This window comes from Rana temporaria, chromosome 2, assembly GCF_905171775.1.
Source record: "Rana temporaria chromosome 2, aRanTem1.1, whole genome shotgun sequence".
Classification (NCBI taxonomy): Eukaryota; Metazoa; Chordata; class Amphibia; order Anura; family Ranidae; genus Rana; species Rana temporaria.
This window is the reverse complement of record NC_053490.1, coordinates 367809882-367825696: the sequence shown is the minus strand read 5'-3', so window position 1 is coordinate 367825696 and position 15815 is coordinate 367809882. Positions and strand designations below refer to the sequence as shown.

General features: G+C 42.3%; 1 protein-coding gene across 2 annotated transcripts in view; it reads right to left on the bottom strand.

Moving 5' to 3' along the window:
- Window positions 1–2312: 2312 nt before the first annotated feature.
- Window positions 2313–15815, bottom strand: part of LOC120927203 (protein phosphatase 1 regulatory subunit 12B-like) — an 82263-nt gene continuing 68760 nt past the window's right edge. For both annotated transcript variants that reach the window (XM_040337716.1, XM_040337717.1), the window contains exons 6-8: window positions 15263–15313; window positions 15137–15187; window positions 2313–2419 (exon numbers count right to left, since the gene is read on the bottom strand). In XM_040337716.1, the coding sequence (XP_040193650.1) occupies window positions 2333–2419; window positions 15137–15187; window positions 15263–15313 (189 nt within the window). In that variant the 3' untranslated portion in view covers window positions 2313–2332. The remainder of the gene's footprint in view (window positions 2420–15136; window positions 15188–15262; window positions 15314–15815) is intronic.

The following is a 15815-nucleotide window of genomic DNA, read 5'->3' as shown; positions in this document are numbered from 1 at the left end:
GGTGTCTTCTTAGCTTCTGTTTGGCCTGCAGTGGTTATGATGTTGCATATGTTATCCGTTATGACACCAGACATTTGATGGATTTGAGAGCACTATTGAGAGCACTATTCTGGGCAACAGAACTAATTATATATTTCCATGCTTTGGTTAACAGCCTATGTGAATTATCCATTCTTTATTTTTACGTAATTTCACATAATTTGGATTTTTGTTTATTGCAAAATTGGTTTAATTGCTTCAAAAAGGAAAAAAACGCACTGACTCAAAATTAAGTGAAAGGCACTAGAGGCAGCAGTTTAAGTGGGATAAGCACAAAACAACAGTAAAAAGAAAGAAACTGCGCCAAATCTTAAAAATAATAAACAGTTAATGAACAAGCATAAGAGGATAAATGTAATGGGTATACTCCTATTAGAGCAAAAACTCCAAACATCAGTTCATTTCATATGCTGATCCTCTAAATATTGATTGGACAACACTGCAGTGACTTCATAGACAATCCATGATAGAGTAAGAAGCCCACCACCGAATGTACAGAAGAAGTTTTGAGACCTGGAATCTTACCCTGTGTGAATCCATTCTGGTGTCCTTCTCTGAGGTTAAAAGGCCGCGGCTGGGCTATAGCCGACTGATATATTGGGCTTGCCCACTGGTAAGCAGCCATTACATTCGGTGGTGGACTTCCCATTCATTTATGGATTGTCTATAGAGTCACTGTGGTGTTGTCCAATCAGTATTTAGAGGATCAGCATATGAAATTAACTGGTGTTTTTTCTCTGATGGGAGTATATCCATTACATTTATCCTCTTATGCTTGTTAATTAACTGTTTATTATTTTTAAGATTTGGCACAGTTTTTTTTACTATGGCTTAATTTACTTATTGCAAATGTATTTGTCACGGGTACACAAGTGGGGATTTGTTTATATGTAACCAGGTACCGCTCAAAGCGCCTATAAATGTTCTGGGAAACATTGATGAGGTTTTATTCCGCTTTAAAGTTTGAAAGTAGCTGGTGCAATATTAAGCAGTTGAGACTTTGCAAAAATGAGACTCATTGTTCAATTTACTCCATCACATCTAAGTGAAGCTTGGGGTCTTAGAGGACTAGCAGTTCCAAAATGCGGTTAGTGTGTCACAGTTCAGTGCTTGCCATTTTTATTTGACAGCTACCACTCCACAGAGGCTGTGCCAAAGTTAATACGCTTTAAAGAGATCTATATTTAAATAAAATGTATTTTTATCATTTTAAAAGTAGTTTAAAGTGCATTAGTGAAGAGCATTCCAATGGTGCTGACCAAATTTGTTTTCTGAAAAGAAAAACTAGCAATAATATACCATGTGGAAGAGCAAAACAAAGTGCAAAACTGTAAAAGTGGCATAAACATTTTAGGATCAAATGGGTCACAAATACAAAACATGAAGTGATAAATTGCCTTAATATATGTATATATTTATTTTCACATCCATTAACCTCTTCCCTGGTTCTAAAGTAAAAACGTTTTTACCTTAATGCTCTGCATTAAAGTGGAACTTTACCTACTAAAAAAAAAGTAGGGAACCTGCAGGATCTTTAGTGCAGACAAGACATGCTATGTGAATTTTATCAATGCTGAGATGACTGGGCTCTCATGCATGTGCAGGAGTGATGCCATTGTGGCCCAGCCAATGGAAGCAGCCTGGGATTGATACCTGGAAGCCACTTGGCTAAAGTTATCAGCGGGAGGTGGACATTGCAGCGTTGGAGAGAAGGTGAATATAGTGTTGCCAACTATAACCAGTGGCATTGATCAGAAAAAAAAATCTGAAAGGCTGATTGTACACATGTTGATCAAAAGATTGACTTGTATACAACCAACCTGAAATTCAGCCAGTTCAGCAGGGACGGCTTTAAGCATTATTGTAAGAGCAGCTTTAAGTGTAATTATAGTTTAAAAATGTAGTAACCTACAACGCTGAGATTTAAATTTTCTGAGGTCAGTTTAGTAACAGATTACTTAATTGGCTGTGAGATTTTTACATTCCTCTTTGCCTTCTGGTGCATTTATTTTTACAACCTTACAGCATTATGAGCTGTTGGTTTGCTTATACTTATATACAGACTTATGAATTCAGTGCATTAAGTCATCCAATTTAACATTTAAGGCATATGAATATTTCATAAATTTGCTTGCTTTAATAAATCAATTTCTCCCAAAATATACACAAAAATATGCATCCAAAATATGAAGAGTTTTCTTGGAAGTGGCATCTCCAAAGGTATGCATAGATTTTTACAAAATGGATGCATTATATGGCTTAAGTTATTTCTCTTTTTCACTAATCTACAAGGTCACTTGGAAAGTTTGCTTATTACTCGAATCAAGGCTCCATTTTCATCCTTCAGACGCTGGTTATCAAATTTTAGGTCTGTGAGAACCTGAAACAAAAGTTTAAAAATCAGGTGGCATAATATAGCACAGTAGTAAAAAAAAATATTATAGAAAGGTTTTAAGGTCAAATAAGTATATACTTGGTTTAATCCATAAGTGTCTGAGGGAAGAATTCTCCCCACAGCAACAAAGGGTTTTTCCAGTCCAAAATAAAAAATTGTATCATGCTTCTGACACTTTGCATACATTTCTTTGAGGGCACAACAATATCCTTTGGTTACATTACTTTGAACCTTGCATGTTTTTTGACATTAACTAAAACATGGTTAAACATGGTGCTATGCACATATGACCTGCCACAGATTATAGACAGTGGTTAAAATTGGCCAGGACCAGAAGGCAATCTTTTATTCTCTGAAAAGAAAAGAGACATTCACGCTTTTGTACTGTGACAATACATGTGAATGTGCTCAACATACCTCTTTTAGAGCCCATTTCACACAAAAAATCTAAACCAGCCATTACATTTTCCCCTGGGGTCACTCCTGTTTTAACCTAGGAGTATTTTGTGGGATGAAAATGTTTCTTCTACTCACACCAAAGTATGCTTTTCATAGTAGACCTTGCAGTCTGAAGTGGCCAAACTTGAGCCAGGAGCCCCATTTTACTGCAAATCCCAGATCTCTAAATCCCCCAAACCCGTAGACAAGTCAGGGGGTGTTTCTTGACCTATTTCCAGCCTTCAGTGCATTTCTTCCAACTTTCATGCATCTTGGCACAGAGGGCTTCAGGGATTTTATTTCATCCTTTCATGGTTTCAAAAACCCCCATTTTGGATCTCAAGGTCCTGAATGTCTTAAAGGGATTGTAAAGGTACACTTTATTTTCCTAAATAGCTTACTTTACCTTAGTGCAGTCCTCCTTCACTTACCTCATACTTCGATTTTCCTTTTAAATGTGCTTATTTCTTCTGATAAATTCTCACTTCCTGTTCTTCTGTCTAACTCCACACAGTAATGGAAGGCTTTCCCCCTGGTGTGGAGTGTCGTGCTCGCCCCCTCCCTTGGACTACTGGAGAGTCAGGGAGAAAGCCTTGCATTACTGTGTGGAGATACAGACAGAAGAACAGGAAGTGCAGATTTTTTCAGAAGAAAGAACATTTAAAAGCAAAATCGAAGGATGAGGTAAGTGAAGGAGGAAAGAATGCGGTAAGTGAAGGAGGACTGCACTAAGGTAAAGGAAGCCATTTATGGGGAAAAAAATGTACCTTTACAACCCAATTCACTCTACATTATTCAACATTCACATTCCTAAATGCCTTGTTGGTTCAGGGGACTTGTCTCCTGATCAACATTCTGGACATTCTAGGGACACTTTGGTTGTCCCTAGAACTCTGGCCATCTCAACTGAAGGGCATCTGATTAGAATTCCAACAGACAATACAATGACAGTGGCATACATCAAGCATCAGGGAGGAACCAGAAGCCTTGCTGTGACAAGAGAATATAAATCAGTCCTGGCAGAACTTTACATTACATCCTTGTACGCCACTTACATCCCAGGTATGGACAATTGCCACGCAGACTTAGTGTTTGGTATCTGGACCCAGGGGAATGGTCCCTATACCTGAAGGTTCCCCAGGACCTGTGTGACAGCTGGGGGTGCCAGGCCCCCTGGTTCCAAGGTTTAACAACAAACTGGACAGGTTTAAGCCCCAGGGACCCTTTGGTGAAAGTAGTGGATGCTCTGGAGCTCCATGGGATCAGTGAAACCCAGTCTAAATGTTTCCTCTCCTAAAACTAATTTCCTCCCCTGCATTGTCTGCTCTGCAAGGTGAATATGATAGCATTCCAGTGATCTTCATAGCTCTGAATTAGCCCGGGTGGATGTGGCACTCTGACCTGATCAGACTCCTGGCAGACTCCGTGAGCTCCCCAAAATCTTCTGTGCCAAGTACCAGTTTACTATACTGCTTCACAGTTGCCAGCTTTACCAGCATGGCTGTCAAAGCCCCAATCCTAAGGAACAGGAACAGGGACCTTTTAAAAAATCTGCAATTTTCATGATGCTAAAAACTAGACTACTTCCCGCAAGGTCTATTATGACATGCATATTTCATTTGGCGTGAGGAATGAAAAACCTTCATTCCAGGAAATATTCTGTGGGATGAATTCTGGCCTTTTTTCAATTAAGAATGGATCAGAATTTGGCCCCAAGTAATATCAAGTAACAAATCCTAGCAATTATTTGAAACACAACTAGCTTTCTGTTTTTTTTCCCAATAAGACCACAGGTCTCCTGCATATGGTTCCCCCTAAGCGCTCACTTGTCACTTTGTTTATAACCATAAGAACCAAAATTCAAATCTCAAAAAGACAAGTTGATATTAAAGCTTAACGCATCCTTCATTTTTGTCTAGCCCCAGTACCTCAGAAGGAGATTTGCCTTCATTGTCTAGTTTTGAGCTGTGCGAGTCTAGCTTGTAACCATTGCTTCAATTAGAAAGTCTGGTTCAAAGGGGAACTAGCTTCTTCCATCATTTCTTGGTGGCTCAGACAGATCATCATTTAAGCTTTTAATTTTAAGGATTGGTTTCTTTTAAGGCTTGCTCAACTACTTCTGTGAATGCCTCTAATCGTTATCAGGGGTTCCGGCTCAGAGGCCAGTGGCTATAGCAGTAGAAGGGCTCACACAAAAACCACAAGGATGAATGCACAAACCCATTCACCTAGTGGGAGATGTGGACTTCCCCGAAGTGCAGGGTCTATGCATACCTCCCAACATTTTGAGATGGGATTGAGGGACACCTACTAGCAAACAAATGTAGGCATAGGATACGCCCCCTGCTGCACCCCCTTAGAGAATTCAAAACAAAAAGATTAAGTAAATCCACAAGGGCTTTTTTTTACCACTACTTTTCCTTTATATTGGCTTAAAAAAAATTACAAATGCAGCAATTTAGAAATAGGATGAAATTTTTAGCACTGGAAACACTTTTTGAAAGATAAAAAGTGCATTTCATAAACAACTATATAGATCACACCCAAATGAGGGTGAAAGAGGGACAGAGTGACTTTGTTCCAAATCAGGCACAGTCCCTCCAAATCAGGGACAGTTGGGAGCTATGGTTTATGCACTAACTGGTCTTCACCAGAGCTCCTGTTGGTTAAGATGTATTTTGCTGCATACTAGAGCCAGGTTGCGGTCCTCAGGATCGCTCCACTAGGAGGTAAACAAGCCGAGGTGCCGTAGCCAGTAGGGATCAAGCAGAAGCTTAGTCGAAAAAAAAAAAAAAAACATTGATAACAAGTGTTTGCAGGTTGGGATCAAGTGGAGGTTTAGTCAAGGAACAAGCTAAAAAGTCAGTAACAAATAGTAATGAAGATGCAGAAGGCAGCAGGGCCGTCTTTAAGACAGGGCAAAAGGGACAACTGCCCTGGGCCCCACCATTGTTGGGCCCAAAGCAGCCGCCTCATACTTCCCAACTATCCCAGTTTAAATTCCCTTGTCCCTTGAAGTTTTAGTCCCATGCTGTGTCCCGATATGTCAGTTCTGTGACCAACGCTGCCCAGCTCTGCTCTATTGCCGCTTACAGGTGACTCACCTGCAGACCCTGTGTTTACCAGTAAATAACCTGCATTAATATGTAAATAGCGGTGGTATTAATATGTAAATAGCCATGGACCAGGGGCATTGATATATAAATAGGAGGTGGCATTCATATGCATATTATGCCCCCCTGAGATCATATCCCCCTTTAATTCTGCTGAATGCTGTCCACTGGGGGGGTTAAAGGGGCACGCTTGAATGTCCTGCCTACAACTGTGGCCATTAAGCCTAACATTAACCTGTTCTGAAAAGGTAAGCAAATTGGAGGTGGACCCCGTGAATTTTGGTGCATGTGAATACGCACATCTCAACAGATGCGCGAGGGTGTCAATTAATGCCACAGTTGTGTATCTGCTAAATGGCTGCAAGTTTCTGTGGTTTCATGAAAGCAATTTTGCATGCATTCCCGGCACAAATAAATGTGAACGGAGGCGAAATGTCTTAGTTAGATTGGTGGTCAGTGTCAGGCCCCGTACACACCATAGAATCCATCCGCAGATAAATCCCAGCAAATGGGTTTCAGCGGATAGATCCTATGGTGTGTACACTCCAGCGGATCTATTTCCGCAGATATATCTCCCCTGGGATGGATTCCAGCAGATCGGATATTTGCTGACATGCAGAACATATCCATCTGCTGGAGTCCATCCCAACAGATGGATCCGCTGGTCTGTACAGACTCACCGGATCCATCCGTCCGAAGGGATCCCCCGCATGCGTCGTAATGATTCGACGCATGCGTGGAATTCCTTATATGACAGCGTCGCCGCGTCATAATCGCGGCGACGGCGCGACACGTCATCGCCAGAGGATTTCGGCGCGGATTTCAATGCGATGGTGAGTACACTCCATCGCATTAAAATCTGCTGAAATCCTCGAGAGGATTTATCCGCGGAAACGGTCCGCTGGACCGTATTCGCGGATAAATTCTATCGTGTGTATGGGGCCTCACTCTTCTCATTACATTGGAGCTTTGTGTCCTTTCATTCACACTGCGGAAAATTCGATCGTGTGTATGAGGCTTAAGGCTGGCAATACATGAAGCATTTTTCTTTCCTTCAACCCATGGAAAATCATTTGATTCCTCCATCACAGTTAGTGTTGATGGGTGAATCCCTCCTGCTGTTCTATTGTATTCTGGCAGTGGAAGGTTTCCCCACCACGTTAGAATACAATGATTACTGCTGCAAGCTATAGCTTTTAGCAATAACTGTACTAAAAAAAAAAAAACACAGGCTGTGTGTACTGAAATGAATAGACCGACTTCAGTGTAACCAGCCTACCTATAGATGAATTGAACTTTGCCAAATTTTAATCGGGTTTAGAAGCACCCTCTTTATTTTTCATTCTTGCTGCCTATAATTTAAGAGGGGCTCTTGGGACCCTTATGTAAGGAGGGAGGGACCCTGGCATAGGGGGTGACTCCAGGGACCCTGTTAGTGGGGTGACTCTGGTGGGTGGTTTTGGGGACCTATTGTAAGGAGTGGGTGATGATAAGATATCACGTGCTGGGCACACGAAAATCTGCATCTGGTGGCCACGTTGTTCAGGAATCCTAGGTCAGCAATGGCGGTTTTGTAGAGCAGTACACATTGCAGCAGCTAAGAGTGCCCCTCCATAGCCTTTTAACTTAGTCACATTTCAAACAGCCTTAAATCTCAACTTAAGGACAGTAGACACCAGTACACTGAAATGATCTAATTGAGGTTCCGTCAGGATGTCTGTTAATGTCAGCTAACCATAAACATCTACAGATTATAACTTCCCACTGACCCATCATAAAACAGTCACAAAATCCTTCAGTTCTGTCACACATAGTCCTTTGCCTCATTCACCATTTCAAAGAATCTACACAGAATTCATAAAATCAAACAGGACAAAGACACGTTAATATTAAGTATATATTTAAAATGGGAATATCCTACCGAACAAATCGAGGTCATACAGGACTACTCTATAGTTTACAGAAGGTGAGGTAGCCAACTCATACTTCCTGGGTGACAGGCCTATCCAAAAAACCCTGTTTAGTATCCCTGGACACAAAATAATCTACCAATTCAAGAATGCGACTTGTACATATTGGAAGATATTAATATTTGTATAAAACTGTGTAAGGGAAGGCCATGATGCAGTCATAAACCCAGTGACATCCCATGGCCACTCCTCTGCCGCTTAATGTGTCAGATGGTCTTTGACAACACCCTTGATATCGGAGAAGACTGCTCCCCAAGTTGACAGCTCTCCAGTACCATCAAGCAACTGAAGACCTGTCAATTTATGAGGGCCAATATACCATCTTGCTCATGGCCTGAAATCTGCTGAAACAAGACTTGCACATATCCTTAATTTTTCGGTCGCTTTGTTACTTTGTAATATAGCTTTGTTCTTTTTTGCAATATTTTATTTGCACCATTTTTACCCTTTTCTTTATTAAACTATATTTTGAAAAGTGTTAAAACGGTCTCTAAGGATTTAATGCAAACTTAGAGAATACCTGTTTCTTAAAGAGTGCTACGGTATATGATAAATCTCTGATTATACCTGTCTGTGGTGACAGTGTGTATACAGACATTTATTTTAAAATCATAATAAGTATTGCTAATCTTGTGAAATGTTCCTGCTTTTTGGTAAAAGTAGCTGGTGGCAGATTCAAGAGCAGTGTTGCCAACCTTCAGTATTTTTACTGGCAGCCAGTAAAAAATAGGCAATTTTCTCCTGCCAGTAAATGCCAATTATGCCTATTACACACGTACAGATTTCCCGGCTGACTTTTTACCGCCGGCAAACCAGAAGGGAAAACCAAGAACCCGCTTCATTACTTTGTCCTCCTACACACGGCAGGGTTTCCCGACAGGAAAACTGCCATGAGAGCTTTGGTCGGGAAACCCCAGTGTGTTTGCTCCACCACAGTCTTTTCTTATAGGAAAATTGCTGGCTTAAAGAGTCACTTTCATGTGTGTGCTGCCCATTCTAATTTCTTGCCCTCCTGAGTCCTGTCCCTGAGCTACTTACTATATAAAAAATAAAATAAATATGTTTTTTGCTTTAATATCTACCTTAAATCATATTGCTAATTGCATATTGTATTTGTAGCCTAAACACGCCAATTTGCACGTAAAACTGTAATTTTCTAACTTTTGGAAATGCCAGTAAAAACTTGCCTGTGCCAGTTAATGTTGGGTGTTGTTCAAGTAAATTTAAATCTGGTAGGTTGGCAACACTGTTCAAGAGTTAATAGCTTACTTAACTAAACCCAGTGACAATTTTTCTCTGTCTGTTGGCACCTAGATTGTGGTCCCACAAGCTGAAAAATCTTTGTGCAGGACGTGGCCGAGTGTGGCATTGCTGCGCAACTGACAGCATGACGTGAGGTTGACCAGTCTTTTGTCACAACTTGATGCAAGCAATGAGGCTCTGGCAACCCTGAGGTAATGCTGAGGAACCCCGGAGATACTGACCTGAGGGGGAATGCCAAGGACCCTGATGTTGGGGGGGATTCTGGGGACCCTGCTGTATACAGTGTCTAGGCACAGATTCTGTTTATTCATTCCCCTTTAAGCCCCTCCCACTTTTAGACCAAGTCTGTCCTCTGTGTCACTGACCCCTGAACAAAAGGTAAGAGGTTTGTTCTGTTTTCAGATAGTTACTGTAGTCTCATCAAGTGTGAGACTTAAAGAGGTTGTAAACCCTCATGTTTTTTCACCTAATGCATCCTATGCATGAAGGTGAAAAACTTCTGAAACTAACCAGCCCCCTAGCCATCCCGTTTTACTCACCTGAGCCTGTTTATTTCCTCGAGGGAGACACGCTGTACCCCTCTGCCCGGGGTTCTCAGGTCTTGATCGGATAGATTAATAGCAGCGCAGCCATTGGCTCCCACTGTCAATCAAATAGAATAATGTGGGCGCCGGGGGGGGGGCGGCACCGAGTGCGGCCTTCTGTGTCTATGCATGCAAATGCTGGACTCGGGAGCGCGACCGCAAGGTAACCCCCAGGGAGAGCGCTTCTCCCATGGGGTTTACCGATGCGAGGAGGAGCCGCAAACACCGCCGGGGACTCCAGAAGACAAGGTTCAGGTCCACATTGTGCAAAACGAACTGCACAGTTTAGGCAAGTATGATATGTTTGTTATTTTTTTTTTTTTTAAAAGGAGGGTTTACAACCCCTTTAATATCTCCACTGTTTGCAATGCAGTTATTAGTGTCTTATGTGTAGTACTAACTTGTTTTAATTAAAGCTATCAGGAAACCAATAATGTGTTTGAAATATTAAACACTCAATAGGTTTAGAAAGTCGAACTTGGCAGTAAAAATCTCCACCAGAGCTTAGTCTCAGGTGGATGACTAGGTGTTACATCACCCTGCAAGTCGCACTATTACCGCACATCTTGTAGCGTTGTATGCTTTGTACACGCTTACTGCATTTCTGCACCCTACTTTATGAATACCACACAGGGAAATACCCCGATGGAAATGGTAGAAACCAGGTTCAATGGAATCGCAACAAAAAGCCAAGGCAAAAACACTCTGCTAATGGCCTGAAAGTAGTCAAGCTGCTTAGAGTGATGTTGCTTTCCTTACAGAACTCTATTTTAACACTGGTCTCTGCCCACAATTCTAGCTCTCTTTACCACACTACAAGAGGTGTACTCTGACCATGGCAGATTTTCCTGCAACTATGTCAGAATTTCTGAGACAATGAATGGCCTTCATTTATTACTGTCCAGGGCTCAAAAGTGCCAGGCTTCTTCTCCACTTCCAACTTTACTACCAGAAATGGGTAGACATGAAACATTGAAGATACAAAGGCTGTGGTAGACAAATGGCTGTGAATTTCAAAAGCTGTGATAGCACTCTTTGGCTCCAATAGCCCGGCTGCTGTTGGCACTCCCTTCTGTCTCCGCAGCAGCTGCTCACTAAAAGAGGGGAGCTGGAGCTGTGGGATCACATGATCAGATCCGAGTAGGTTAAAAATAGTTATAAAGGCCAATGGCTCCTGCCGCTGCCCAAGTCCATGTGTGAAGGGGAAGAGAGAAGAGATCCAGCACAGTGCTGGATTAATTGAGTACATACAGTAGGTAAGTATTTAGGAAGGTGGGGTAGGACCGCAATGTAAAACGTTTACCTTAATGCAGGGAATGCATTGAGATAACGTCTTCATCTTTTAGAACCATGTTAAGTACACAGATCTTTTTTTATACTGATTGAGCAGGATATATTGTACAAAAACCATTATGCATTTTTAACGGTTTTATCTCACGGGCATTTATTTCAGTTATATGTACAATAGTATGTATGGACCATGTAGCATCAAACAGTAATTCCAAAGCGAACCTATCGTACACTTATCATTTGTTCCTTTTTATTGTTTATTTCTGTTGCTTGTATGTGTGTATATTATATATACACTGTAAAGTTGGGGGTTGTTAGCTCAAGTGGGATATGCGTTTTTAAGTGATTCACGCCGGTCCGGAACTATATTTAACCACTTGGGATCCGTGGGAAAGAAGTCCACAGCGCGGCTCTCAAGTGCCGAGTGGACGTCTTTGGACGTCCTATTGTTGTCATTCCCCATGCGCGCCTCTGGGGGCGCGCAGCGGGGAGACAACGTGCCCGGCGCATCGCTCGGGAGCCGATGCGTGTGCCTGGTGGCCGTGATGTCTGCCAGACACCCGCGATCGGCGGTGACAGCAGGGACGTGGAGCTCTGTGTGTAAACACAGAGCTCCACGTCCTGTCAGGGAAAGAGGAGACCGATCTGTGTCCCTTTACATAGGGACACAGCATCGGTCACCTCCCCCAGTCAGTCCCCTCCCCCCACACAGTAAGAACACACCCAGGGAATACATTTAACCCCTTCCTCACCCCCTAGTGTTAACCCCTTCACTGCCAGTCACATTTATACAGTAATTAGTGCATTTTTATTGCACTGATCGCTGTATAAATGTGAATGGTCCCAAAATTGTGTCAAAAGTGTCCGATACGTCCGCCGCAATATTGCAGGTCTGACAAAGAAAAAAAAACGCAAATCGCCGCCATTACTAGTAAAAAATAAATAAAAAAATCATAAATCTATCCCCTATTTTATAGGCGCTATAACTTTTGCGCAAACCAATCAATATACGCTTATTGCGATTTTTTTTTAACAAAAATATGTAGAAGAATACGTATCGGCCTAAACCAAGGGAAATTTTTTATTTTTTTTTAAATTGGATATATTCTAACAAAAAGTAAAAAATATTGTGTTTTTTTTCAAAATGTTCTGTTTTTTTATGTTTATAGCGCAAAAAATAAAAATCACAGAGGTGATCAAATACCACCAAAAGAAAGCTCTATTTCTGGGGGAAAAAAATGATAAAAATATAATTTGGGTACAGTGTTGTATGGCGCAATTGTCATTCAAAATGCGTTAGCGCTGAAAGCTGAAAATTGGTCTGGGCACGAAGGGGGTTTAAGTGCCCAGTAATGAAGTGGTTAAGGGCTTGTTGGCCCACTTTTATTAAAAAAGGCAAAAATAAAAGTCCAAACAAAATAATGACTTCAGTCTCCTGGCTTACACGTGCAAAAGAAAATACAGAGCCACCTGGCTCTTGTCAGCAGTAGCACAACTGCTCAGGCTCCAGCATGGAGCCCTCCTGACTCCTGTCAGCAACCTTAGACTCAGGTCTCTGGGGTTTTACAGTGCAGCCTGCAATCTCCAGCCAATTCAGTGCACACCGGCGCTCCGCCTTCCTCGGGAGGGTGGAGCCCAGAATGCTGGTCCTGAGTCTCCTATCAGGCCCACACACACCTGTACAATCAGTGTGCTGATCAGCTTTAAAGCCTGAACCCAGGACTGGGGATTTCATCCCACCCGGATCTCTACGAAATCCCCAGGCTCCAGGTCCCAAAGTGGATTTTAGTAAATACAGAGGAAACTGAAAAGCCAGTTTCCTCCCAAACCAGCAAACACCCTGGAGCCCCTCAACATGCCTGGTTGAGAATCCTGGGTCATTACGCTTTTGGGGTACCACACTACTACAACACACACACACACACACACACACATTTTCTTGCCCCCAGAATGCATTGGCTGTTTTAGTTTACACCATCAATTTGGATTTTTATCATTTGGTCTGGTGCTTCTTGCTTTAGTGCATGTTGTTTTGGTAACTAGCAGGGTACCCATAGAAGGTTAGTCGTGCTGTGAGCAGCCTAATCTGAGCCAGTGAGCTCTCTCTTTGTTATTTTGAATTAACTCCTATCAACGTCCCAGATCCTCTTGGATGCTTTTTTCTTCATCATTTTTTTTCTATCTGAAAGCCACAGCATTTAACAGACTTGCCAACATGATCCTGCTTCTAAGTCCAATATTGTCAGACAAGACAACCAATTGCAAGAGCTTATACCTTTACATGCTCAATCCACCAGATTGATGAGGGTTTCCTGGGCATTCCGACATCAAAGCTCTGTTGCTTAGCTTTATAAGGCTGCCCCCCCCCCTCCCAGTATTCAGTTCATACATTTTCCAAGTTCAACCAGGTTGATGTTCCACCTCTCTAACGCAGCTTATGGTCGTAAGGTTCTTCTGCAGTACTCAGTCTGGTCTTTGAACCTTTTCTGTTTTGTAGAGTCACTGGTATATTTGTGTTTGCCTTGCTGTTAGCCACCCTTTTGATGCCTTGCCTGGGGACATCCCAGGGTCTATAAATATTCAACCTGTGTCCTGTGGTGTAAGATTAAGGTAAAATTAATTTTGACTTGCCTGCAAGTTTAACCACTTCCATACAGGGCACTTACGTACCTTCCCGCCCAAGCCAATTTTCAGCTTTCAGCACTGTCGCAATTTGAATGGCAATTGCGCGGTCATGCTACACTGTATCCAAACAAAATTGGCGTCCTTTTTTACCCACAAATAGAGCTTTCTTTTGGTGGTATTTGAACACCTCTGCGATTTTTTTTTTTTGCGCAACAACTAAAAAAAGACAGAAAATTTGGAAAAAAATTACGTTTTTATTTTTTTCTGTAATTTTTTTGTAAAGTACGTTTTCTCTTTCAATTACGGGCACTGATATGGTGGCACTGATGGGCACAGATGAGATGGCACTGATGGACATCGACGAGGTAGTACTGACGGGCACAGATGAGGTGGCACTGATTGGCGGCGCTGGTATGCGGCACTGATGGGCACACATAGGCGGCACTGATGGGCACTCATGGGCGGCACTGATGGCCACTCATGGGCGGCACTGATGGGCACTCATGGGTGGCACAGATGGGCACTCATGGGCGGCACAGATGGGCACTGTGGGGTGGCACTGATGGGCACTGTGGGGTGGCACTGATGGACACTGTGGGGTGGCACTGATGGACACTGTGGGGCGGCACTGATGGACACTGTGGGGCAGCACTGATTTACTTGTTGCCAGTCAGTGCCCATTTGTGGGCACTGATTGGCATCTTTTTTTTTGCATCTTTTTTTTTTTTCCCATTTTTTTTATTAATTTTTTTTGGATTGTTTTTCCCCATTTTTTTTTTTTGTCCTTCCCTGGTGGGCATCCCTGGTGGTCCATGTGGCGATCCGAGGGGGGGCTGCGCTGATAAACAATCAGCGCGAACCCCCCCTGTCAGGAGAGCCGCCGATCGGCTCTCCTCTACTCGCGTCTGTCAGACGCGAGTGAGGAAGAGCCATCGACGGCTCTTCCTGTTTACATCGTGATCAGCCGTGGTTGGACACGGCTGATCACGTGGTAAAGAGTCTCCGTGAGAGACTCTTTACCGAGATCGGAGTTGCGGGGTGTCAGACTGACACCCCGCAACAACGATCGCCGCGATGCGCGCCCCCGGGGGCACGCAGCGGCTCAGAATCCTGAGGACGTCATATGACGTCCAGTGAGGATTCTACAACCACTTTGCCAACGTCAATCTGTCATTGGCGGGCGGCAAGTGCTTAATATATTGGGGTACAGTGCAAGACACAGGACCCCTCTGTCCCCAAGTTAATAAAATCAGTTCTCCAGAAGTTGGGTAGGGTTTTAGCGGTACACCCGAGGGGGAGTGTCTAAAAGCTTTGCCTGTGCCCAATCGCCCATCTATGAATATCCAGCCTGTGTCCTTTACTGTACTTCAAGATATGGAATTTACAAGCAAGTCAATTCATTTTATTTTAATTTATTACCTTAAGATCATCTTCCATGTCTGTCATCCTGCGTTCCAAAACCCTCTTCTCCTGTAAAAGAAAAAAATAATTAGCTCAATTTGCCTTTAAACCAGTAGTTAGGAAGGAAGAACATTGATCACTTACTCTCTTTTCAGCCTCTAGCAGTCCAGCCTGACTTGATGATTGGTCCTGTTTCTGAAATTCATATAATGTGAACAAATGTGTGAACAAAAGGTGAAAGAAATAAAGTGTGATATGGATTTCTTCTAAATGAAATATGTATTTAATGGCAGCCTTATACAATAAAGAGTTAAATACATTTAACCACTTCAGCCCTGGAAGGATTTACCCATTTAGTGACCAGGCCTTTTGCGATATGGCACTTAACTGAAAAATGTGCAGGCATAGTTACATAGTTAGTCAGGTTGAAAAAAGGCATGCAACATTGTGTACAATGTTGGATGTCGGATCTAAAAAAAACTTTTGAAAACTTTTGATGAAATAAGACAGTCTTCAGTTGTGCACGTAGGAAATGTTGACCATAAAATTGAAATCTAAAGATGATCAAGTCACATATTTAAATTTGTATATCCCTTTTGTAAACTACAAATCATGACCATAATGCCGCGTATACACGATCATTTTTCAGCATGAAAAAAAAAACATAGTTTTTAAAAAACTTCATTTAAAATGATTG